The 24,468-nt window shown below is 39.7% G+C and overlaps 1 protein-coding gene across 5 annotated transcripts in view; it reads left to right on the top strand.

Annotated features, from left to right (window-relative positions):
• Positions 1 to 24,468, top strand: part of OPHN1 (oligophrenin 1) — a 691,171-nt gene that overhangs the window by 450,716 nt on the left and 215,987 nt on the right. For all 5 annotated transcript variants that reach the window (XM_080653524.1, XM_080653523.1, XM_080653526.1 and 2 more), the window contains exons 16-18: positions 11,567 to 11,651; positions 17,475 to 17,533; positions 18,674 to 18,779. In XM_080653524.1, the coding sequence (XP_080509650.1) occupies positions 11,567 to 11,651; positions 17,475 to 17,533; positions 18,674 to 18,779 (250 nt within the window). The remainder of the gene's footprint in view (positions 1 to 11,566; positions 11,652 to 17,474; positions 17,534 to 18,673; positions 18,780 to 24,468) is intronic.

The raw sequence follows: 24,468 nt of genomic DNA, 5'->3' as shown, positions 1-24,468 counted from the left end.
GTGTTTTTTGCTTCTTCGTATTTCAAATCTTTGACTTTATTCTTGGGATCCTCTAGTCTGCTGTTGGATCTCTGTATAATATTCTTTATTTCAATCAGTGTATGCTTAATTTCTGATTGGTCATTTTTTATATCCTTGAGGGTCTCACTAAATTTCTCAGAGGTTTATAGAAGATTCTTGAGTAACCTTATAACCGTGGTTTTGAACTCTATATCCAGTTTTTTGCTTTCATCCATTTCTTTCATTTGTGACTTGTTTCTTTGTCTCCACATTTGGCTGCTTCCCTGGATAGCTGCTAAGTCTCCTTGAGTTGATAGAGTGGCCTTGTGTGCTTGGTGTCCTATAGGGCCCAGTGGCTCAGCCTCCCCAGTCACCTGAGGTGGATGATCTTGGTGGACCCCTTTGTGGGCTGTTTGCACAGTCTTGTTGTAGTTAACCCTCTATTACTGTTGGTATCACTGGGAGGAATTGACCTCCAGGCCAATTGGCTGTGATGACCAGCTGTGTCTACACTGGAAAATCTGTTGCACAGGATAAACCCTTACGGTGCAGGACTTGCTTCAGTGGGGCTTTGGTGCTCACTGAGTCTGCCCCTTGAGTGTGTCTCTTATGGATGTGAAGAGTTGTAATCCTGTATGGTCTCACTCTGACCTCTGGGTACACTGGTTCTTGGATCTCCAAGGAGGTGCAAGGTCAGCCACTGTCTGGGGCCCCCCATCAGGAGCTACAGAGATATCTTCAGATTCCTCCTTTTTGTATGGGGTTTGGAAGTGCCCAGACGAGGCCCAGCTGTGAAGCAAGGCCAGCCGGGCTTTGGGCCTTCTTTTGGAAGCTCTGGGGCTCTCTGACCCAGCTGCATTTTGACAGGTTTTAGGCCAAAATACAGGCCATTCATATGCAAAAGCAGATCCACACTGCTTGGGTGGGGTTTTAAATTTGGTGGGGCGGGGTCTCTGGGTATTACCAGGGCAGAGCAAATAGCAATGGCTGCCAGTCAGCCCTGAACCGGAGAAGTCCCTGGTACTCTGTGTCCTGTGCCCCCTTTTTCTTCTTCCTCGTCTTAAAGAATACCTTTTAGCATTTCATATAATACTGGTTTGGTGGTGATGAATTCCTTTAGCTTTTTCTTATCTGTGAAGCTCTTTATCTGCCCTTCCATTCTGAATGATAGCTTTGTTGGGTAGAGTAATCTTGGTTGTAGGTTCTTGCTATTCATCACTTTGAATATTTCTTGCCACTCCCTTCTGGCCTGCATAGTTTCTGTTGAGAAATCAGCTGACAGTTGTATGGGCACTCCCTTGTAGGTAACTAACTGCTTTTCTCTTGCTGCTTTTAAGATTCTCTCTTTGTCTTTAACCCTTGGTGTTTAAATTATGATGTGTCTTGGTGTGGGCCTCTTTGGGTTCCTCTTGTTTGGTAATCTCTGTGAATCCTGGACTTGTAAGTCTATTTATTTCACCAGGTAGGGAAAGTTTTCTGTTATTATTTCTTCAAATAGGTTTTCAATATCTTGCTTTCTTTCTTCTCCTAACAGCACCCCCATATTGCAAATGCTTGAAGTTGTCCTAGATGGTCCTTACACCTTCATATTTTTGGATTTCTTTCTTTTTTCTCTTCTGATTAGGTGATTTTTGCTTCCTCAGATTCCAAATCATTGATATGATTCTCAGAATCTTCCACTCTACTATTGAATTCCTGTAAATTATTCTTTATTTCAGTTAGTGAATACTTAATTTCTGATTGGCCCTTTTTCATCTTTAACATTTTTACTGAGATCCTTGAAATTCTCATGCAGATCCTTGAGTAACCTTATAACCATGGTTAGAACTCTGTATCCAGTAGTTTGCTTGCTTCCATTTCTCTAATTTGTGACAAGTTTCTTTGTTTCTGCGTTTTGGCTGCTTCCCTGTGTTTGTTTCTATGTATTAGGTAGAGCTGCTATGTCTACTAAAATTGGTAGAGTGGCCTTGTGTAGTAGGTGTCCTGTAGGGTCCTGTGGCTCAGCCTCTGCAGTCACTTGAGCTGGGCACTCTAGGTGTGCCTCTTTGTGGGCTGTGTGCACAGTCTTGTAGTTGAGCCTTGATTGCTGTTGGCATTATTGGGAGGAATTGACCTCCAGGCCAATTGGCTGTCAGGACCATGTATGACTACAGTGTTAGAGCTGCTGTGCAGGATATACCTCCATGGGGCAGGACTTGCTTCAGTGGGGCTTTGTTGCTCACTGACTCTGCCTCTTGAGTGCATTGATTGTGGATGTGTAGAGTTGTAATCTGGTATGTTCTGAAGCTATCCTCTGGGTGCACTGGCTCTAGGGCCATTAGGGAGGTGCAAAGTCAGCCACTGCCTAGGACCACCTAGCAAAAGCTACAGAGAGAGCTGCAGATGTCTGCTATTTGTAATAGGCTACAGGGGTGGGCAAACTTTTTGACTCGAGGGCCACAATGGGTTCTTAAACTGGACCGGAGGGCTGGAAAAAAAGCATGGATGGAGTGTTTGTGTGAACTAATATAAATTCAAAGTAAAGGAGCGGAGGGGAGAGCAAGAGAACCCTCCGCTCTTTCGGCTCTGTGGGCCAGATGGAACAGCTGAACGGGCCGTAGTTTGCCCACGGCTGGGCTAGTAAGTGTCCACATGAGGCCCAGCTCTGAACTAGGATAGGCTGTTTCTAGTGCCTTTTATTGATAGGCTTGGGACATGCTGTCACCAGCTGCAGCTTGTTTGAGAGATTTTAGCAATGTCTGAAGCCTGAGCCAGGACAGGTCATTCATATGGAAAAGATGCTGCAAACAGCTTGGGTGGGGTTGCAAATTGGATGGAGTGGGGTCTCAGAGAATCACCTTGGCGGAGCAAACAGTGTGAACTAGGCTTATAGAGACTCAGATATGAATGCCAGTCAGGTCTGAGACAAGGGAGGACCTAGCACAGGAAGAATGATCCCTGTGCGTACCCTTGTCTGGGAGAAATCCACCCCTGAGTTCCTTCCCAGAGGCCAGACAAACCAGTTCCTCCCCATATGTGTTTGGGTCCCCCAAAGCTACCCAGCACTGGAGCTCAGAGTGATAGAGTCCAAGTAAGTTTGTATGCAGGCCCTTTAAAAGGAACAACTGGGTATCCAGCAGCCTCTGTGTCACTTAGCCACAATCCCTGCTTGTTTTTATAGCCTGTAGTTATGAGGAATTCTCTTCGCAGCTCTGGAACCATGGGCTGGGGATCTGTTGTGGGGCTGGGACCCCTTGCTTCTCAAGGGTGGCCTCCGCAGAGATGATCTCCCTCCTGATTAAAAAAGGGCACACATGGGTGTTGGACCAGCCTGTTCCACACATCCGCACTTCCTACCAGTCTCAGTGTGCTTTCTTCTTTACTTTTCTAGTTGTAGGACTTCCACTCAGCTAGCTTTCAGGCAGTTCTGAAAGATGGTTGTTCTGTATTTTAGTTGTAATTTGATGTGGTTGTAGGAGTCTGCACGTACAGGTGTTGACCTATGCTGCCATCTTGGTTCCTCCTTATTCATTCATTATTTTTTTGCATTTTAGTTTTTGAAGTTTCTATTGACATTTTTTCAAGTTCACTGGTTATTTTCTCATTTGTGTCCAGTCCATTTGCCAGGGCTGACCGGCAGACCCTGAGCAACGGATGAATAGATTACTCTGACACACTTTTCTGTGAAAGAGAAGGCTAAAGGGCTGTTTGACTTTAGGAGCAAACAACCCTTTTCGCCTGCCTCCTTAGACTTTTATTGTAACAGCAGCTTGAACTAAAATTAACCTTTATATACAATCAGTAGGGTATGCATTCTTGAGAAAACACCTGCATTTTTAGTGACTTTCAAACAAGGACATTTTGAAGTCTAAACATAAAGATTCCAGTAAAACACCTGGGGGCTCAGAGTTGTTTAGGAAAGTCAAAGCAGGGTCTGCTACCTTCAGCAAGGTCCCCTAGATGCCTTTTACCTTTCAGACAATCCTCCTTACAGACTTTCCAACCAAGTCCCATCCTGCCCCACATTTTCCCCTTTTTGTTTTGCTGGCTGCAGAAGACAGAGGGAGGTGGCAAACTTTCTGCTTTGGAATGTCTTGGTCTGTGAAGTGTGTTTATTGCTCGAGTTCCAATTTTGTAGACTATAAGAAAAACAAAGAGAATTACAATGACAGTATTGGTTAGTCTAATCAAGAAGACAGGGTACTTATAAGTACTAAATCCTGCCGTCTAGCAAGATGTAGGGGACGGGATTATAAAGAGGAAGAGGGTAGGGTGAGGAATGTAGCTACATGCAGGCCTGGGGTCTGTAGACATTAGCTATTGTCAGGCAATGAGATGATGTTGCTGAGATGATGTTTTGATTCCTGGTGGGTCAGTCTGACCATGCTTATCAGTTCTGCTTGCTGGATTCACAGACCCTGAGTCACCTCCCTAATTACTTCACACAGGCCTTGAAAAGGAAATTAAAAAAAAAATTAACACCCTATTCACATATAAGTATATGTGTTTTAAGATTTAAATAATATGATTATTTTTCAGATTAATTCAGGTGCTCTATTGGATTTATTATTCAGTATATTTAAAATTCCTTTTAAGATTTCTCTTTATAAACCTTCTATGACTTATATAAACATTCTTATGACTTTTACAATTATTCTTAAGTATTCCTATTCTAATTTTCTTTCTTCCTGTTATATTTCTTTCTTTATATTCCTTCTTACAATTTTTACTTCCTCAACTCTAGTTCTTCTTTACTTGTACAGACTCTATAACTTATGCATACCTTTTACAATTTATATATATCTTCTGTAACTTATACCATGTTTCCCCGAAAATAAGACAGTGTCTTATATTAATTTTTGCCCCCAAAGACACGCTAGGTCTTATTTTCAGGGGATGTCTTATTTTTCCATGAAGAAGAACATGGTACACATTTATTTTAAATGAAAATAAAGGAAATTTATTACCTGTATACAGTACGGTAGTATGGTAGTTGTCCACACAAACCAGACAAACTGTGAATCCTACAGTATCAAGAATTTACTCATTTATTCAATGACAATCATGTCATCATCTTCTGGAACATCATCATAACAATCCAATTCCTGAATTTCCTGGTGAATTTCTTGTGACTCCATTTCTTTCAGAATCAGTGGACCAAATCTCTCATGTTTAGCAATAGCACTGTCTTTAAATGAGTACTTCTTGTCAAGGTAGCCTGCTCGCAGTGCATTTGCAATGCAACTGTCAGTGATTTTCTCCCATGAATTCTTCACCCAAGTCACAACCTCTTGCAGTTTAGGTTTCACAAAGTTTCCATGCTGATTTCTCTCCATTCTATTTTCAGTGTAGTCATTAATTTCCATGTGCAAATTGTCTTTGAATGGCTTGTTTATTGCAATATCAAGAGTCTGGAGATAGGCCGTCATTCCTGTGGGAATCATTATCTGATCTATTTTTCTTTCGTGAAGAAATGTCTTCATGTCTTTAGCACGGTCAGTGCTGGCTGCATCCCAGACTAGCAGACCTCTTTGGCTCCCTCGCATAACAAGCGGCAGCATTAAATCGACCCACTTCCCTATAACTGCTTGTGTGGCCCATGCTTATAACTGCTTGTGTGGCCCAGGCTTTTTCAGTTTCAAGAATAAAAACGCCCAAAACACATTCAATCTTTTCCTTCTTGCCCTTAGAAATGATTAAAGGTGGGATTTTAGTGCCATCCAGATGAATTGCCAAAATACAGGAAACACGTGCACTTTCGTAATCAGTGGAGGGAATGTACGCTAAGGAGGCACCCCGCTGTTCAATTGTTGTTTGTGATGATTGGCCCATAAACACTGCAGTTTCATCCATAGCAACCTTTTTGGAAAGATTGTATTTAGTGAAGTCAGCATCATCAATAAAGGACTTGAATGCAAGTGCTCGCTTAATAACTTGAGTATCTTCCAACCTAAACAATGTTGTAGATCTTCTTAAAGACAGTTCACTTCGCTGAAGGAAATTATCCAGCCAGTGTTGTGATGCTTTGAAGTCTTCGGGGGCTATGTCAAACAGTGGTGCCATTGCAAGGGCAAATTCTTGAATCTGAGCCCTATTCACAACCAAAGCCTTTGCTCTCCTGTCAACAACCCATTCACAGATCAGGTCTTCCAGCTCGGAAAATAACGCTTGCCGACCTGATCCACACTTGCGCTTTTTAGCATTTCCCTTGTCCACTTGTTCAATGAGGTTACCATACTCTGCTCGCCATTTTCGGACCAATTGGATACTCAACATCTTCTCTTTGCAGAAAGCAGTAAGATTTTGGCCCCAAGAGTCTTCCACGATTCCTTTCTTGTACTCCACGGAGTAGCTTTTTCTTTTTGCGCTCATTTCTAGGGGTAAAAAAAGAGGAATTGGGGTATCAAGGTGGGGGGAGGGGGATCACTCCAAATGACACAGGGGGGATGAGAGGGGGGAATCAAAATGGCACAGGAGAATCAGAGGGGGGATTACCATTTTAGTAACCCCTTTTGATCCTCCTGTGTCATTTTGATTGCCCCCTCTGATCCTCCTGTGTCATTTTGATTGTCCCCTCTGATCCTCCTGTGTCATTTTGATTGCCCCCTCTGATCCTCCTGTGTCATTTTAAGTGATCCCCCTCCCCCCACCCCTGTGCCACTGAACACCTTCACCAGACATCCCCCCTACTCCTTTATCAGACATTTACCCCCTGGGGCCTGCCTGGGGACTGTCACTGGGCTTGCTGGGGCCTGGATCTGGGCTGGAGCAGGGTCTGCCACTGACTGAGAACCTTCAGTCATCATGAAGGCGGCCATGAGCATCAGGTAGTGTCACCAGAGACAGACCAGCACTCACCACCTTCGCCCCGTCCCCTCTGCTCTAATCCTCCTGTTCTTCTACACGCATCTGCGAAAGTTTCCTCCTCTCTCCTGCCCCGCGCTCACCGCTCACTGCGACCTCCGCTCCGCCTCCACACATCAGTGACGTCAAGACTCCGCGTAACGTCACTGGTTGCTAGACGCCAGTCAGGGTGGCCCTAGCGACCAGTTTACGGTAAATTAATTTTCATTCTGAGACAGAGCCTGGTAGCCTTATTTTCGGGGGATGCCTTATATTTCACTCAGAAGGAAACCTGTAAGTAGGTCTTATTTTCAGAGGATGTTTTATTTTCGAGGAAACACGGTATATACCTTTTGTAACTTACACATACCTTCTATAACTTATACATATCCTTTCAGTTTGTCTACTTCACTTTCTTTTTCCTTTATCTCTATATATTCTATTACTCAAAAACTATAAATTCCTTCTAGTTATGATTAAAGGTTAGTTCTCCCCAGGTTCCTAGTTTCAGAGTAGTTGGAGTGGTGAGAAGTATGTCTTAGAGTCTATCTTCTAGCTGGCCTGTTGTCCTTGCTTTGCTCATGTCTGTCTAACTGCCTACTATACCACCCTCAAGGATCTTGGCTCTGAATTCCTTTAGGGAAAGGGGACGCTGGAATTCTTCTGTAACTTCTTTGTGCTGAGGCAGGTTGAAGGTTTCTCTTAGAGCCAAGAGATCCTTGCTCTCTGTCAGAGGGTGATGAGGCCTGGGAACAGGAGGAGGTGGCAATGGTGTGTAGAGGTGGTATTTCCAAGGTGTAAGTAGGGCTTGTAATCTGGTGGAGACAAACTGTGTTATAAAATTTAGTATTACTGGGCAAAAGTTAGAACAGTTTCTAATAATTTCCTGTTGAAATGATTTTTCTTCCTCAAATCACCCTCATTTTTATTAAAGACTAATTTACTTACTGCATTAAGTCTAGTTATAATTTGACCTGATTATTTGCATGAACACAACAAGAATAACAGTTAATTAATATGCTATTTTAAAAAAATATGTTTTCCTGTAATTTAATGAGAAAATTTACTCCTAGGGCTAAGAAGCTAAGCCACACAGTTGCCACCAAGCTTTGCCTGCAATACCTACAGAATTGGGGTGCATTCCTCAAGATTAGGTTCCTACAGGTGTCTTGAGGTTTCTTTCATGCCATCTCTCAGAGAAGAAGCCTTCGTTCCTTACCTGGAAAGACTGCCATGAACCACGTGACCAAGCATGGTACCAGGCTATTCATCCAAGGGGTTTATCAGCTTCAAAGTCAATTTTCATTCCTTAGAGCTTTCTGGTGACATTCAGAGTCCTGGCATTTCTCTCTTTCAGACATGACATTCCAGTAAAGTTTTGGTTAATAAAACTACAATTAGAAACTGACCTATGTCCTGTTATGAAGAAATCAGATTCTTATTGGATTCATGCAAACAAGCACATTGCCATGAGAACAATAATTACTAAAAGCATAATTATTTTTAGTTCATTTAGTCCTATAGTTAAATTTTTTTTCTCCTGATTTTTCTTGACAGTATTTCTATAAATCTAGATACTCTATAGAGTTCTAATAATTTTTATCCAATTCAAGGGAAAGATCTGAAATTTTATTCTCAGAGATATGTAGCTTAAAATAATTCGGAGTCCTTACTATGGATCCCTGAGAAGATGTAACATTTTTTAAAATGTATCATAACAAAATAGTGACTGTCTCCAAATGAGAAGAAATTTAAAATGACCTGGTTATTGATTTGATTATAATGCAAATGACATGGAATCTTGTCCTTTCTGTACAACACAATATCCTGCAATATTATAACAATTAGTTATAAATGAAAGCATGTTAGAATATACTTAATATGCTTATATAAATAGAATATAATTATTTCCTTATTTGACAGAGCTTCCTATATACCTTAAGTATAAAATTTTCCTTCATAAGGAGAAAAAGCAAATGTTAAAATGTAAAACACTGGGAAGATAGTCAAATATATTATATTATTACTAGAGGCCCGGTGCACGAAATTCATGCACGGGTAGGGTCCATAGGCCTGGCTGGCTATCAGGGCCGAGCGGGGCCTTCCAGCTGCTGGCCAGGCCTTCCGGCTGCCGGCTGGGGCCTTCCTTCATTCTGTGCCGCCCCCTGATGGTCAGCACACATCATAGCGAGCGATTGAACTCCTGATCTCCCAAACGCCCGAAGGGACACTTTACATATTAGGCTTTTATATATAGAGATATGTTGTTGTTGTTGTTATTATTATTATTCTTATTAAACAGTATTAAGTAATCTATTCATATAAAGTAATCAACTTCCTGATTAACATAACATAATTATTTTAATAATATATTTATATCCTTTGCTTCCTAGGCAAATACAGGAAAAACCTTTTTTTCTTACTTTCAGAAATAGGCTTATTTTTCTAATGGAAAATATACTCACATTTTTAAGAAGCATAACAGAGATAGTGAATTCCTTAGCTGAGAAACAACTCCCTTGAACTTGGAAATTGCAAGTGGGCTCCAATTACTTACTGAGCAGTTACTTTCATTTTCTTACTTTTTGTTTTTGAGGGTTCCTCTGCATTCCCTTGCATTCCTGACTCTTCACACAGGCACCGCTTTGCCCAGGAGAACCTGAGCGACAGATGCATGGATTACTCTGATACATGTTTCTGTGAAAGAGAAGGCTAGGGGCTGTTTGGCTTTAGGAGCAAACAGCCCTGTTCACCTGCCTCCTTAGGCTTTTATTGTAATAACTGCTTGAACTAAAATTAACATCTAGATACAATCAGCAGGGTAAGCATTCTTGAGAAAACACCTGCATTTGTATTGTCTTTCAAACAAGGACGTTTTGAAGTCTAAACATAAAGATTCTAGTAAAACACCTGGGGGCTCAGACTTGTTTGGAAAAGTCAAGGCAGGGACTGCCACCTTCAGCAAGGTCCCCCAGAGGCCTTTGACCTTTCAGAGAATCCTCCTTACAGATTTTCCAACCAAGTCCCATACTTCCCCACATCCATTGATGAGCACAGCAAAAGAATTGTTCATTTCTGTTATTGTGTTTTTGATTTTAGAATTTCCTTTTGATTCTTTCTTATAGCTTCTATTTCTCTGCTTACATTATTCATCTCCTCTTTTATGTTGCCCACATTATCATTTATAGACCATAGCTTATTAATCATAGAAATTTCCAGTCTGATAATGCCAACATCTCTGCCATATCTGAGTCTTGTTTGGTTGGCTGTGTTTCTTCAAATTGTGTTTGTTTTTTTGTTTTTTAGTATCTCTTGAAAAGTATCTGTTTTTTAATATTTTGCAATTTTTTATTTCAAGCCAGACATGATGTAATCAGTAAAGGGAACTGTGATAAACAGAAATGAGGTAAACAGACCTTTAGTGTGATGTTTGTTTATCCAGGGGTGGGCAAACTTTTTGACTCGAGGGCCACAATGGTTTCTTAAACTGGACTGGAGGGCCGGAACAAAAGCATGGATGAAGTGTTTGTGTGAACTAATATAAATTCAAAGTAAAGGAGCGCAGGGGAGAGCAAGAGAACTGTATAGAACAGCCGGATCCGGCCCGCGGGCCGTAGTTTGCCCACGGCTGGTTTAGCCTGTGTTAATTGCTTGCTGTATTTATAAATCAGAGGCCAAACTTATCTCTGGTATTCTTGTTTTTATTTCCCCTGTTGTCTTTGGTTTTCCCTAGAGTCTTCTTAAATATTATCTGAGAAGCATAGTTATTTTAGTAATATTTTCATGTTATTATCCAGAAGGCCTGTTGATGTGGTGGCAAGGTGTCAGAAAAGGGGTAGCATTCTACATTCCTATAATTACATCTTAGTCTTTAGTGATCCTGTGCTCCTGACTTGTGACCGTCACAAGTGCTCCTCAGTTTTATTTTGGTTTTACCACTTAGAAAAGATAGGAAGACAAGCTTGTCTGTAGTTGGGAATTTCCCTTTTCCTAGGTCAGTTAAGCCCTCATAAAACCCCAGTACATGAGAATCTGGTAAAATAGTTTCTCTTGAGGGTTTCTTGTGAAGAAAAATGAAATGCACTTTTTATAAATTTTGAAAGGCCACTTTTTCTCTCCTTCTCTCAAAAGCACAGAAATATGAGGGATTTTTCTCAGATCTTCATTGTGAGAACCTGATAGGGCTCCTGGAAATAAAACTCACAAAAGTGTGAAGTCCCCACCTAGGACTGGGTCCCTATAGAATTTTTCACTCTCAAACTCATCCACACCAAGCCTCTAGCAATTTCTCAGTTGCAGATTGGGTTTTTCTGACCCTGTACATATTCCCAAGGGTTTTTTGTTTTGTTTTGTTTTGTTTTTTACTCCTGAGCTTTGATGCTAGTAAATTTTAATTCTCTGTATCTGCCTGTGTATCTCTTCAGTTCTGGGGACAGTAGTTTGCCCTATGTATGACCTCAGTACTCTGATTGATCTAGGAGGAGTTTATTTTCTGTTTGTTACACATTTTCTTATCGTGTGAATGGAAAAGATGATTTCCAAGCTCCTTATATGCCTGACTGACTGAAATAAATGCAAGGGACTTTTTTGAGATATCAAATACATTTTTGTTATAAGTTTTCATCTTTTGAAAACTAGTTAGAGTAATTGTCTTTTAATTAAGGCACTTCATTTTCCTTTTAAAGGGGTAAAACATAAGATCTTTGGAAAGTTAACTTTTTCCTCATTTTCTTTTCTCAATTAGATCCTAAATGCCCAGGAGATGTTGATTTTCATAATAGTGACTGGGACATTAAGACAATCACCAGCTCCTTGAAATTCTACCTCAGGTATGCCTGATATGATTTGGGACTTTGCTTTTTATACTTGACTAGAGGTCTGGTGCATGGATTCATGCACTGGTGAGGTCCCTTGCCTGGCCTGTGGGGATTGGGCCGAAACTGGACCCCTGAGGGGTCCCAGATTGCAAGAGGGCTATTCTCGGGTGACACACCCCAGAATGGGGCTCCCTCCTCTCTGGTTCCGGGTGCATCACCCAAGAACTGCAGCTGCCAAGTCACCACAGCTTGGCAGCTCCAGCATTGAGCGTCTTCCTCCTGGTGGTCAGTGCACATCATAGCTACTGGCTGGTTGGCTGGTCGCTGGTTGCTTAAGCTTTTATATATATAGATGAAAGTTGTCTGGATGGAAATTGGAGTTAATGTGGTCCACGTTTCAGGATATTGGATCAGATTGCTAAAGAAAAAGCAAGTGAAAAAGATTTCTGTTTAAAGGAGAATGTACATTAGAAAAATTTTTTTTAAATCTGGAAATTTAAGCAAGGGAAACATCAAAATAATAGAATTGTTATTGAAAACTGGGTTTTTAAGGAGAAAATTATTTTATTTTAATTACTTTTTTATTGAATTTATTGTGATGACAATGGTGAATAAAATTATTTGAGTTTCAGGTGTATAATTCTATAATACTAGTACATCCTTTGTATATTATATTGTGTGTTTATCAACCAAAGTCAAGTCTCCTTCTGTCACCATTTATCCCCCCTTTGCCCTTTACTAACTGTCCCTACCCCCTTTTCCCTCTGTGTTGTCGGTGTTTATGAGGTGAGTGCTTTTTTTTAAGGGGAAAATTTTATTTTAAAAATCATGCCCTTAAAATTTAAGTTTTGCTACTTTGCATCGATAGTGATCTCACTATGTGCTCACTAGTAAAATCAGGATTTGTGACCATTTAAGGTTTTTAACATGTTTTGGTAGATAATAACCATTTTGAAACATTAAATTACATTTGCACAAATATAATCTGTGTGCTTGTGTATGGGTTTCATATCTAATGCTTTAATCAATATAATGGGGGAAAAATAAAATACAATCATAAAAATCTTGGAATTAAATGAAGTGGCAGCAGTAGGGAAAAAAGTTTATTCCCCAGCAAATTTTTTAGCTTCACAATGATGATTAATATGTTATTCAATTTATTGGCATAAATCTATATTATGTAAAAATATTTCATTGTTTTTTCTCACAATAACGCTATATAAGGTAGGTGACACTAATACTCATTTTAAAGATGAGGTAATTGAAGTACACCCATTTTCCTATTAATAATATCAATGGTCACAACTCATATTATTTGAACCTAAATATCTCTGACTTGTAAGGCCACTGGTATTGGAGCATCTTCTTCCTTTATTCCTTTCTGCCAAGGAATGTGGCTTTCTTGGAGTTGCTTGAGTAATTTCTTAAAGACAGCAATCTGCTTACTTTCAGGAGACTTGTGATGACAAGAATAATGAGAATAAATAATTCTATCTGTAGCTTCCTTCAAAGGAATTAATGTTTTAAAAGTTTTATATAGCTTAAGTTCCTTCCCACATTACATCTTTTCCAGCTCATCCCTCAATAAACAGTGTGGCCCTTTTGAAAGATGGGAAAATCAAGTGTGAGTGGATATCATCCCTAATAAGAGATATTAATCCTTAAGACTCTTATTTATGGGCCTTTAATATGCACTAGCTAATCAACATCCTTAAGATTTCTCAAAGATATCAGTATTTTCACAGTGGGTCTCCTGCATCTGTGTTCTAGGTACCTAACTCACCCCTTATCTCTAACATTTCCAGAAAAATACTCTAAAAATGGTCCCTTCTCTTTCCTATATCTTTAACCTTTCTCATTCAACTGGCTCTTTCTCCTCAGAATATAAATATGCTCTAGTAGTGCACATCTCTTTGACCTTTCATTCATTCAATCCACCATTCACTGAGTCATTCAATAAACATGTCCTATTCTAAGTCTAGTATAGTGTTAGGCTGTAGGCATATAGATTATAGAACAGTGAGGGAGGCAGACAAAGACAAATAATTATCTATATATCTATATATATAAAAGCCTAAGCAACCATTATGACTGAATGACTGGAATGACCAGTTGACCAGTCGCTATGATGTGCACTGACCACCAGGGGTCAGACGCTCAATGCAGGAGCTGCCCCCTGGTGGTCAGTGCGCTCCCACAGCCAGCCTCCCGTGGCTGGCCAACCTCCTGTGGTCCCTCCCCCTGGATGGCCAGTCTGGATGGGCCCTGATATGGGCGGGGTTGACCAGCTAACCTCCTACAGCCCCTCCCCACACCCAGTCCAGTCCCGATGTGCCCTGATCGGGGGTGGGGCCAGCCGGCCAACCTCCTGTGGTCCCTACCCCCGACCCTCCCCGCTGGGCTGGCCAGGCTGAGGGACCCCACCCATACACAAATTCGTGCATTGGGCCTCTAGTACAAATATAACAAACTATAATAAGTGCTCTGAAGGAAAGATACAACGTACTGTGAAGGCAAATAACAGGAAGACCTGATTTATTCTGGTTGTTTGTTTGAACTGAGGTTTGAATTATAACTTGGAGTCAACTGTGGGAGGCTGTTCCAGACAGAGAGAACTCAACATGCAAAGGCCTGAATTAAAGGGGAGGAAGACCCCTTCAAGAAACTTCATGTACCTGTATAGGTGAGGTATTGAGTGTAGACAGCAGGGAGAGATATGTAGGGGCCAGATCATGCACACCCTTATAGGACGTTGTAAGAACTGGGGCCTAAGTTTATCTTAAAATGATGGGAATATACAGTGGTGGGCAAAAGTAGATTTACAGTTGTGAGTATGTGTGACATAGTTTATTCTTGTATTTTTTATTAAGTATTTTCCATATAAACAACTGTAAACCTACTTTGGCCAACCCCTGTATTGAAAGAGTTTAATCAGGAGATTGCATGATGAGATTTGTATTTTGAAAAAAATATAGAGCGATCACATTAGAGGAAGGCAAAGTAGGTATAGGTAGAAACCAATTAGCAGGGTATTGCTGTGGTCCAGGAAAAACATTGTGCTTCTCCTTGACCTGGGGATGGCAGTGGAGATTAGTAGAAATAAGCTTACTCAAGAGATTTAGCTATATGATTGTCTAACCACTATACTGTACAACTGAAACTAATATAAAATAATACTGAATGTAAGTTATAATTTAAAAAAATTAAAAAGTTATAAAAAGAGATTTAGGGAGAAAAATTGGATATTAGGAGAGAGGATAGGGAGATAAAACAGTGACTTCCATGTTTTGGGACCATATAACCAAATGATGGTCATGCCTTTACTGATTTTGGAAACACAAGAAAAATACTAGATTTGAGATGACATTAGGTTTTTGGAAATGTCAAATTTGGATGTCTTTGAAGAAATCAGAACAAGATCTTAAACATGCAATTGGATATATGGGAAATATAAAGGAATGAGTTCTAGGCTTGAGATAAAAAATTGAGAATCTTTGCCCTGACCAGTTTGGCTAAGGAGATAGAGTGTAGGCCTGCGGACTGAAAGGTCCCAAGTTTGATTCCTGGTCAAGGGCATATACCTTGGTTGCGGGCACATCCCCAGTAGGGGCTGTGCAGGAGGCAGCTGATTGATGTTTCTCTCTCATCAATGTTTCTAACTCTCTATCCCTTTCCCTTCCTCTCTGTAAAAAATAAAAAAACAATCAATAAAATATGTAAAAAAATTTGAGAATCTTTGACAATGTAGAAGATAATTGGAAGCAGGAGCTTAGATGAGATTACCTCTTCCAAATTAAACTTCAGTATATGAAGTAATATACCCCCCTTTCTCTACTTAATCTCCCAGTTTACTGCTTCACCCATTGTAATCTGACCCCTACCCTCTCTGCTCTATTGATGCTGCTCTTGTCAAGGTCACTAGTGACTCTTTCAATGCTAAACACAATGGACAATTGTTAGTCTTTATTTTACCTCTTTGTATCATTTGAAGCTGTTAACAAGCCCTTTTTAAAACTTTTTCCTCTTTTAGATCCTGCTATATTGCTTGCTTTTGGATTTTCTCCCACCTATTTGACCATTTTTAGCAGTCCCATTCACTTATGAACTTTCTATCTGCTATTTCCCAGGACTCTCTTCTATTTTTCTTACACTGGATTGATGGAAAATTTAGATATCCACAGGAGACAGGACATGAAAATGAGTGTGAAATAGACTACTTTCATATTAAACATATTGCACATGGAACCATTATTTGTATAGCAATCCCTTTGTTTATATATAAACAGCAGTATTCTTTACTGCCACAAATAATCATGTGGGCCCAATGTAGCCATATCTTTCAAATTTTTTAGTAAATTTTTATTTATTTTTATTGTTGAAAGTATTACAGATGTCCCCCCTTTTCCCACTGACCCCCTCAAAGTTTTTAATAGAGGCATAAAATATGAGTTTTTATGTGAAATATTTCAATTTTTTATATTCTGATACCTGATTCAACTCCATTTCTTTGTTATACACTATTCTGGACAAATAAATGTTGGAAAGCCTCATGTAGGTGTTGGCTGCCAGATAGCTATCTCTACTTGAGCAGTTGTATCTGTTCTCGTGGTTTTAACCACTGTCCTAGGTTCATGATTTTTATATCTACTTTGCAGATCCAAAAGCTCACTCCATACATCTTTCTAAAAGACATATCCTTTTGGCTATGCCAGTGACCCCTCTGACATAGCATTTCCTCTACCCTCTGAATCAATTTCTATTCTACCCAGTCACCTAAACCAGATTACTCTCTCCCTTATCACCAAACCCAGTTGTTGGATTTCTGTCTTTACTATCTTTCAATAACTCTCCTCACCTTTTACTGGTATTTTTGTTGCTAATTCCACTATTTTTATTTAGACCTTTATTAACTCTCTCCTGGATTACTATAGTAATAACAGTGGCAAGCAGTATAGCATAGTGATTAAGAGCATGGACGAGGCAGACTGCCTAGTTTTGCTCTTACTAGGTGTGTGGTCTTGGATGAATTATTTAACTTCTCTGAACTTCAGTTTCTTGTCTATAAAATGGAGATATTAAGAATATATACTTTATAAGGTTGACATGAGGATTAAATGAGTAAATGTATGTATATCACTTAAAACAGTGAAGAATTTGCTATTATTATTATTATTATTATTATTATTATTTTTAGTGGATTACTTTCTTCCTCTGAACCACCCACCACTTATCTTTATTTTATTGTCACATTTGTCCTGTTGCATTGGAAATGTTGTATATGACACTCTCCTCAATTAGACTATTAGCTCCTTGGAAGTTGGATTATGTCATAATTATCTCTGGATCCCCAATACTTAGCACAATGCCAGACACAAATAGATGCTAAGTCAATATTTTTGCTTTTACTAAATAAACCTATTTGAGCCTCCTTTATTTAATTCTGATTTGAATAACTACTACACCACACAGGATCATTGGAAGGATCAAATGGGAAGACAGATGTGAAAACCACTAAGCAACTATCAAACTGTAAAGACTTCATAGTAGCACTCAGAGTGGGTTCGCTTGGAATTATGCAGTATTGGCTTGTGCCTCTTTTCATTTTGGGGAATGAATTAAAGACCTTGCTCAAGGTCGCAGTCGATAGTTTTACAGGTCTTCTGTTGAATTACTAGCAAATAGGATTCCTTTGACAAAGTTTCAGGTGAGGAGAATAATGTGTGTAGTCACTAAATTGTGGGGCTCAGAAACTTCAGCCTTGTTATGCACAGAACTGAGAATCTGTGGCCTGGGTACTCCCTTCCCAAAGTAACTCACAGTCTTCATTAATTTCAGGAATCTTTCTGAACCTGTCATGACCTATAGACTACATAAAGAGCTGGTCTCTGCTGCCAGTAAGTATTTATGTTACCAGTTAATTGTGTTATCCTGGTTTCTTAATATTTACAGCAATAGAAATATTTAAGCCTAGAAAACTGCTTGAGGGAAAGTAATTGAGCAGGCGGAGGGGGAGAAAAATACATAGATTTTTATGCACTGCCAAATGAAAGTATTCTCACTTGCTGTCTAATTCAAGTGTTGTATTATTTTTCATAAGTCAATGGTAGTTGAATGGTTTGGAGAAAACTGGCTAACTTGAGGGATGTGATAGGTTATTGATCGATTGTGCCTCTTCCATCAGAACAAGAGCATTGGCTCACACTACCAGGGGACAGCACAATGGTTCCATTATGCTTGCTGTTTCAAGTTGTTTCCAGCATTTTTCCTTTTCAAATGCCTTTTAATTGTGTTGTGAGTCTTTACTCCTAATCTGTTAGTGCTAGTAGCACGTTTTCTAGATGTTAAAACTGCAAGTGAGGGTGGAGAGGTGCATGGGTAATAAGGCATGTAGAATTACCCCAAAAATTGGCTGCTGAAGAAGCATTAAAAATTTTGGCTGAGGCCCCTCTATGAGTATTTCTGCCTACTTCGATGTGACCCTCCTCCTGCATCATGTACTGTGTGGTGTGCAGGAAAAAGAATCATGAGGCTTGTCCTTATAATGAATGTTTGTTGAGGCAAGATACCTATTGATCTTTGCTCTTAGCCCTCTCAGTGATTTTCTTAGGAACCACAAGGATGGTGGGTGGGCAAAGGTTTCCATCTGAAAATTTACATGTGGAATGTTAAGAGTGACCTTTTGTACCCCAAATTCTGACTGCTTCTAAAACAGTCTTGTCTTTTCTTCTCATATTTCTCCTTTCTGTTCTAATTTCTTCATCTTTCTAGGCCTATCTTGTTTTTTATTTCTCTTTTTTTTTGCCTTTTGGTCTCTGTCTTCCTCTATCTCTCTGTCACATTGTCTTTGTGTCTTAGTATATTTTTTTGCCATTGTGTTTCTGTGCCTATTTATCTTTCTGTCTCTTTTCATCTCTCTGACACTCTTGCTGTCTCTTATTGTTTATCTTTGCATGTACACATGTGTGTATGTATGAAAGTTTACTTGATACAGTTGCCCAGAAGGCAAACCTCTCTCTGTCTTTGTTCTCTCTCAGAGTCTGACAACCTGGATTATCGGCTGGGAGCTATTCACTCTTTGGTATATAAGCTACCAGAAAAAAACCGGGAGATGCTGGAACTTCTTATAAGACACTTGGTCAAGTAAGTAAATTCTGGGGTTTCATGAAAAGTTCATATTAGAGGACTGGCCCACATGATAGCACTAAAAAGAAATTGCCTGCCATCTCTAATTCCAAGTCCTCAACTGCTTCATCCTAGACATGCTAAGTGCTCTATAAGCAAGATGATTTTGCCTGGATCCTAGTCTATATCCTCCCAGTGTCATAATGCATCTCATTTGAAGGGTTGTCACAACTGAGACAATCCCGCCAGGTAGAGTGGGCTGAACACAGGCCTTGCTTTCAGATAAACCTGGTTTGTGATTCCAACTCTACCATTTATTTAGCTGGAAAATGTTAGGCAACCCTCTCTTAGCCTCTGTTTGGTCATCTCTGAAATGACAATAGTATTGCCTACCATGCAGCAGGATTGTTGTGTGGATTTGAATGAACACAGGTAAAGTGCATGACACCCAGGAGGCTTTCAAGAAATGGGAATTATTGTTAAGACTAGAGGCCCAGTGCATGAATTCGTGCATCAGTGAGGTCCCTCCCCCTGGCCTGCGGGATTGGGCCAAAACTGGCTCTCTGACATCCCCTGAGGAGTCCTGGATTGCAAGAGGGAGCAGGCCAGGGACCTCACTGGTGCACAATCGGTGCCAGGGAGGGTTGGCCAGCCAGGGAGGGACCATGGGAGGGCTCCAGTGTGTGTCCGGCCCATCTCGTTCAGTCCCAATTGGCCGGACCCCAGCAGCAAGCTAACCTACCAGTCAGAGTGTCTGCCCCCAGGTGGTCAGTGCACATCATAGCGAGCAGTTGAGCAGCTTAAACATATGATTAGCATATTATGCTTTGATTGGTTGAATGGACAACCAGACTACTGGACACTTAGCATATTAGGCTTTTATTATGTAGGATTATAGTCAACTTCTTGCTTGAGTGTGGAAGGCCAGTACAGACAGCAGCATTCTAGAGAATAGGGCTAGTAATGGGCTCTAAGATAGGTGTGTGTAAGGGGCATGTGTGCCCCACTGCAATGCTTCCCGGCCAGAGGGTTCAATGATGTGAATAAAGACAAATTTACTTGACTCATAAATGGCCAGTTGCTGCCTCTTTGGAAGCAGTGTGGTGCAGCAGAAAAGTAGTATCTCCAAGAGTCAGCAAACCTGGATTATAGTTTTAGTTCTGCTACTAGTTTCCTTGATTATCATGGGCAGGTCACTTTCTAGGCCACTCTTGGTATTTTAAAAAGTAAAGAAATAAGACAATAATCTTAGAAAAATTTTATGCATTTTAAGTGTATTTAACAAAATAAAGTTACCCACACATTCACAAAAATGCAGTGATGATATACTTTAACCTTATTTGGAAAGGATCTCAAATACCGAGAATTTAGGTCCTTAGTGAAGGTGAGGCTCCAGGCTAAGTGGCCCTCCTGGCCTCCCTTTGTGATAAATCCTGATCACTCTGCAACAATGGACTTTGGGTTACCTGGGATATAATGAAATATCTCTGAGATCTGATTCAGCTCTGGCATTCTATATTTTTTAATGAGTATTACAAACACTAATGTAGATAAATAGACTTGACAAGAGGATGGCTTTTATATTTTGGGCTAAAAGAGAATATTAAGAGATATTTTCTTTTGAAAAGGGTTATTTGTGATAATCTCAGTAAAAGTACAAAAATGAGCACATAAGCCATTTCAATGTTAATTTGAAGTTGCCCTGGGGGAAACAGACTTTGCATGCAAGTTCCAGCTCTATCACTAATTTGCCTTGTGACCTTAAGAAAGTTCCACCTACGCTCTGGGCCTCAGTTTGTTCATCTATAACATGAGGGGACTAGACTAGCTAATCTCGAAATGTTCTTCCAACTGATTTTTTGAAGAGTGTCAATAAGTTGCAGCAGTCAAGGACTTGGTTGAGGAGTCTCCTTGTGGTGCGGTGTTTCTTCCTTTTCCGCGTCCCGCATGGAAAGGGAGAAAGACAGGTTCCTGAGGGGAGGAGCTGGGGATTAAGAAATTAGAGAAAGAAAGAGACAAGAGACAGAAATAGATTCAAGCTGGGTGCCAGGTGGCTTCCTGTCCTCTGATAGAAAGACAGTCACACTCACCTCAGACAACACAGCATATTTATTGGTTTCCAAAAGGGATTTTATGATCAAAAGGAGTTTTGGGTGTGCCCGAATCCTATTCATCAGGATCTGAGTAAGCTCCTTATTTTGGGTGGGTCCAGGTCCTTTTTGTTCCTCATTCCAAGTACATGGATAAGAAATCAGTACTGATAACAGGATTCTGCCAGTGCCCTTGGGCTCAGCTGATAAGAATTAAAAAAGTATCCATGTGCCTTCCCAGACGGCTCTCTACACTCCTGTTAGCAGTGGGTAACACCTTTCTCTGTCCACCCAAAGGTTGGCCACCTGCCTTACTGCCAGAATCTTGGTTCTTAAAGTCCCTAAAACAAAATGAGCGAGAGACAGAACAATCATACAGGACAAAGAAGTAGAAAGACAAATACCCTGAAAAAATGAAAAAAAAAAAAAACTGATCAACTTTACTCATAATAAGAAAAAATGCAAATTAAACCTAAACTGAGATACAATCCTTTGGCAAATCCTAAGGTGTTACTGTATTCTCAGTTGATGAGACTTCCGGGCAGCAGGTACTCTAATACAGTGGTCACTAACCAGTGGTCCGTGAGGTCTGGAAGGTTGGCGTCCATTGCTCTAATATATTGCTGGTGTTAATGCATACAGACCTAGAGGAGGGGAATATGGCAATATCTAACAAATCTGCATGTTGTTACCCTTTCACACAGCAATCCCTATTCTAGGCATTTACTTTTAAGACATCTCCACAAAACAACATATGCACGAGGTTCATCATTGCAGCATAATTTTAATAACAAAATATTGAAAATAACACAAATGTTTAATAATAGGGGACTAGTTAAGTAAATAATTCAAACAGTGTGGTCATAAAAAAGAATGGGGAAAAAATCTATCGACTTTGTTTATGTAGTGATATCCAGGATGTTTTTATAGTGACTTCCAGGATGTGTTACAAATTTCCAGCATATAAAACAGACAGCAACAATAAGAAAAACCCAAGGTGTAAAACAGGATATGTAATCTACCTTTCTTGTAAGAAAAAAGAGGGAAATAAGAATATAAACACGTATTTCCTTACCCTTGTCAAAGGAAACACAGTAAGATAAATAAAAAAAACTAATGACTCAGAATGCTAACATATTTACCACATGAACCAGCAACTCTGCTCCTAGGTATATACTGAAGAGAAATAAAAATATATGTTCACAAAAAAAGAAAATATATGTCCACACAATATTCGTAGTAGCATGATTCATAGTTGCCCAAACATAAAAACAACTTAAATGAGACATCAACTGATGAATGTAAAAATAAAATGTGATGTAAACATATGAGAAGGAATCAAGTACTGATATATAGACAAACCTTGAAAACATTATGTTAAGTGAAAGAAACCAGACACAAAAGGACACATTATACAATTCCATTTAAATGAAGTGTTCAAAGTGGACAAATCTATAGAGACAGAAAGTAGATTACTGGTTGCCTAGGGCTGGGACCCGGAGATATGGGAGGAAATGGGGAGTGACACTAATGGTTATGGGTGTTTTGTTTTGTTTTTGAGTGGTGGAAATGTTCTAGAATTAGATAGTAGTGATGTTTACACAACTCTGAATATACTAAAAACATTGAATTGTACCCTTTTCCCTTTAAAATGGTGAATTTTGTGGTATGTAAAACATATCTTAATAAAGCTGTTATAAAAAACTTAAATGTTTACTAAAGAAGACAGGTAGTAAATAGAGTGAGGAGGCTATGGATGAGTCCACAAGTCCACCTTTTCTGTGGTTTAGACTTTTTAAAAATATACTTTTTTTTTTTTTAATTTCAGAGAGGAAGGGAGAGGGAGAGCGAGATAGAAACACCAATGATGAGAATCATTGATTGGCTCGCTCCTGCATGCCCCCTGCTGGCAAAATGTAGAATGCCAGAGCTGGGGATCAAGCCCGCAACCCAGACATGTGCCCTTGATTGTAATCGAACTCTGGAACACAGGCCACTGGGCTGGTTTTGACTTTTGAGCCATGTTAATGTTTCATATAACCAAAAAGTAAAATTTAATCAAAAAGAAAGCATTACAAACCCTAAAATTAAACAAAAAAAGCTAACAAATTTAAATATTTATCAAATTGATAACCAAGGCACGTCGAGAAAAGTGATTCCAACTAACATATCAACACAGTCCTCTGACTCATTCTTAATGAGATATATTCTAAAAACAGAACTGCAAAAAAAATTGTAAACATCACCCAGTACATTCTTTAGTACTAGTAATATTATTATATTGTGAAACTTTTTGTTGTTGTTGTTGCTTGGTTTTTTATATTGTTTAAAGTATTACATATAGTAGTACATATATCTCCTTTTTTTCCTCATTGACCTTCCCCCAGGCTCCCCTACCCCCTGTCATATGCCCTCATCCCACCACCCCCCCCCAGTGTCTTGTGTCCATTGGTTGTGCTTATATGCATGCATACAAGTCCTTTGGTTGATCTATTTTCCCCCCTCCCCAACACTCCCCAGCCTTCCCACTGTAATTTGACAGTCTGTTTGATACTTTACTGCCTCTGTATCTATCATTTTGTTCATCAGGTTATAATGTTCTTTATTATGCACAAATGAGTGAGATCATGTGGTATTTTTCTTTCATTGACTGGCTTATTTCACTTAGCATAATGCTCTCCAGGTCCATCCATGCTGCTGCAAATGGTAAGAATTCCTTCTATTTTTATAGCAGCATAGTATTCCATTGTGTAGATGTACCATAGTTTTCTAATCCACTCATCTGCTGATGGGCATTTAGGATGTTTCCAAATCTTAGCTATGGTGAATTGTGCTGCTATGAACATAGGGGTGCATATATCCTTTCTGATTGGTGTTTCTAGTTTCTTGGGATATATTCCTAGAAATGGGATTACTGGGTCAAATGTGAGTTCTATTTTTAGTTTATTGAGGAAACTCTATACTGTTCTCCACAGTGGCTGCACCAGTCTGCATTCCCACCAGCAGTGCACGAGGGTTCCTTTTTCTCGGCATCCTCGCCAGCACTTGTCATTTGTTGATTTGTTCATGATAGCCATTCTGACAGGTGTGAGATGATACCGCATTGTCGTTTTGATTTGCATCTCTTAGATAATTAGTGAATTTGAGCATGTTTTCTTATGTCTCTTGGCCTTCCTTCTGTCTTCTTTAGAAAAGTTTTTATTTAGGTCCGTTGCACATTTTTTTTATTGGATCATTTATCTTCCTTTTATTAACTGGTATAAGTTCCCTGTAGATGTTGGAGATTAAACCTTTATCAGTGATAATATTTGCAAATATGTTCTCCCATACAGTGGGTTTTCTTGTTGTTTTGTTGATGGTTTCCTTTGCTGTGCAAAAGTTTTTATTTTGATATAGTCCCATTTGTTTATTTTCTCTTTAGATTCCATTGCCTAGGAGTGGTATCGGTGAAGAAATTGCTTCGGCATATGTCTGAGATTTCTCTGCCTGTGGATTCCCCTAGTATTTTTATGGTTTCCCGTTTTATGTTTAAGTCCTTTATCCATTTTGAGTTTATTTTTGTGTATGGTGTAAGTTGGTGGTCTAGTTTCATTTTTTTGCATGTATCTCTCCTATTT

This window comes from Plecotus auritus (genome assembly GCF_963455305.1).
Source record: "Plecotus auritus genome assembly, chromosome: X".
Taxonomy (NCBI): Eukaryota; Metazoa; Chordata; class Mammalia; order Chiroptera; family Vespertilionidae; genus Plecotus; species Plecotus auritus.
This window is presented reverse-complemented; position numbering and strand designations above follow the sequence as displayed.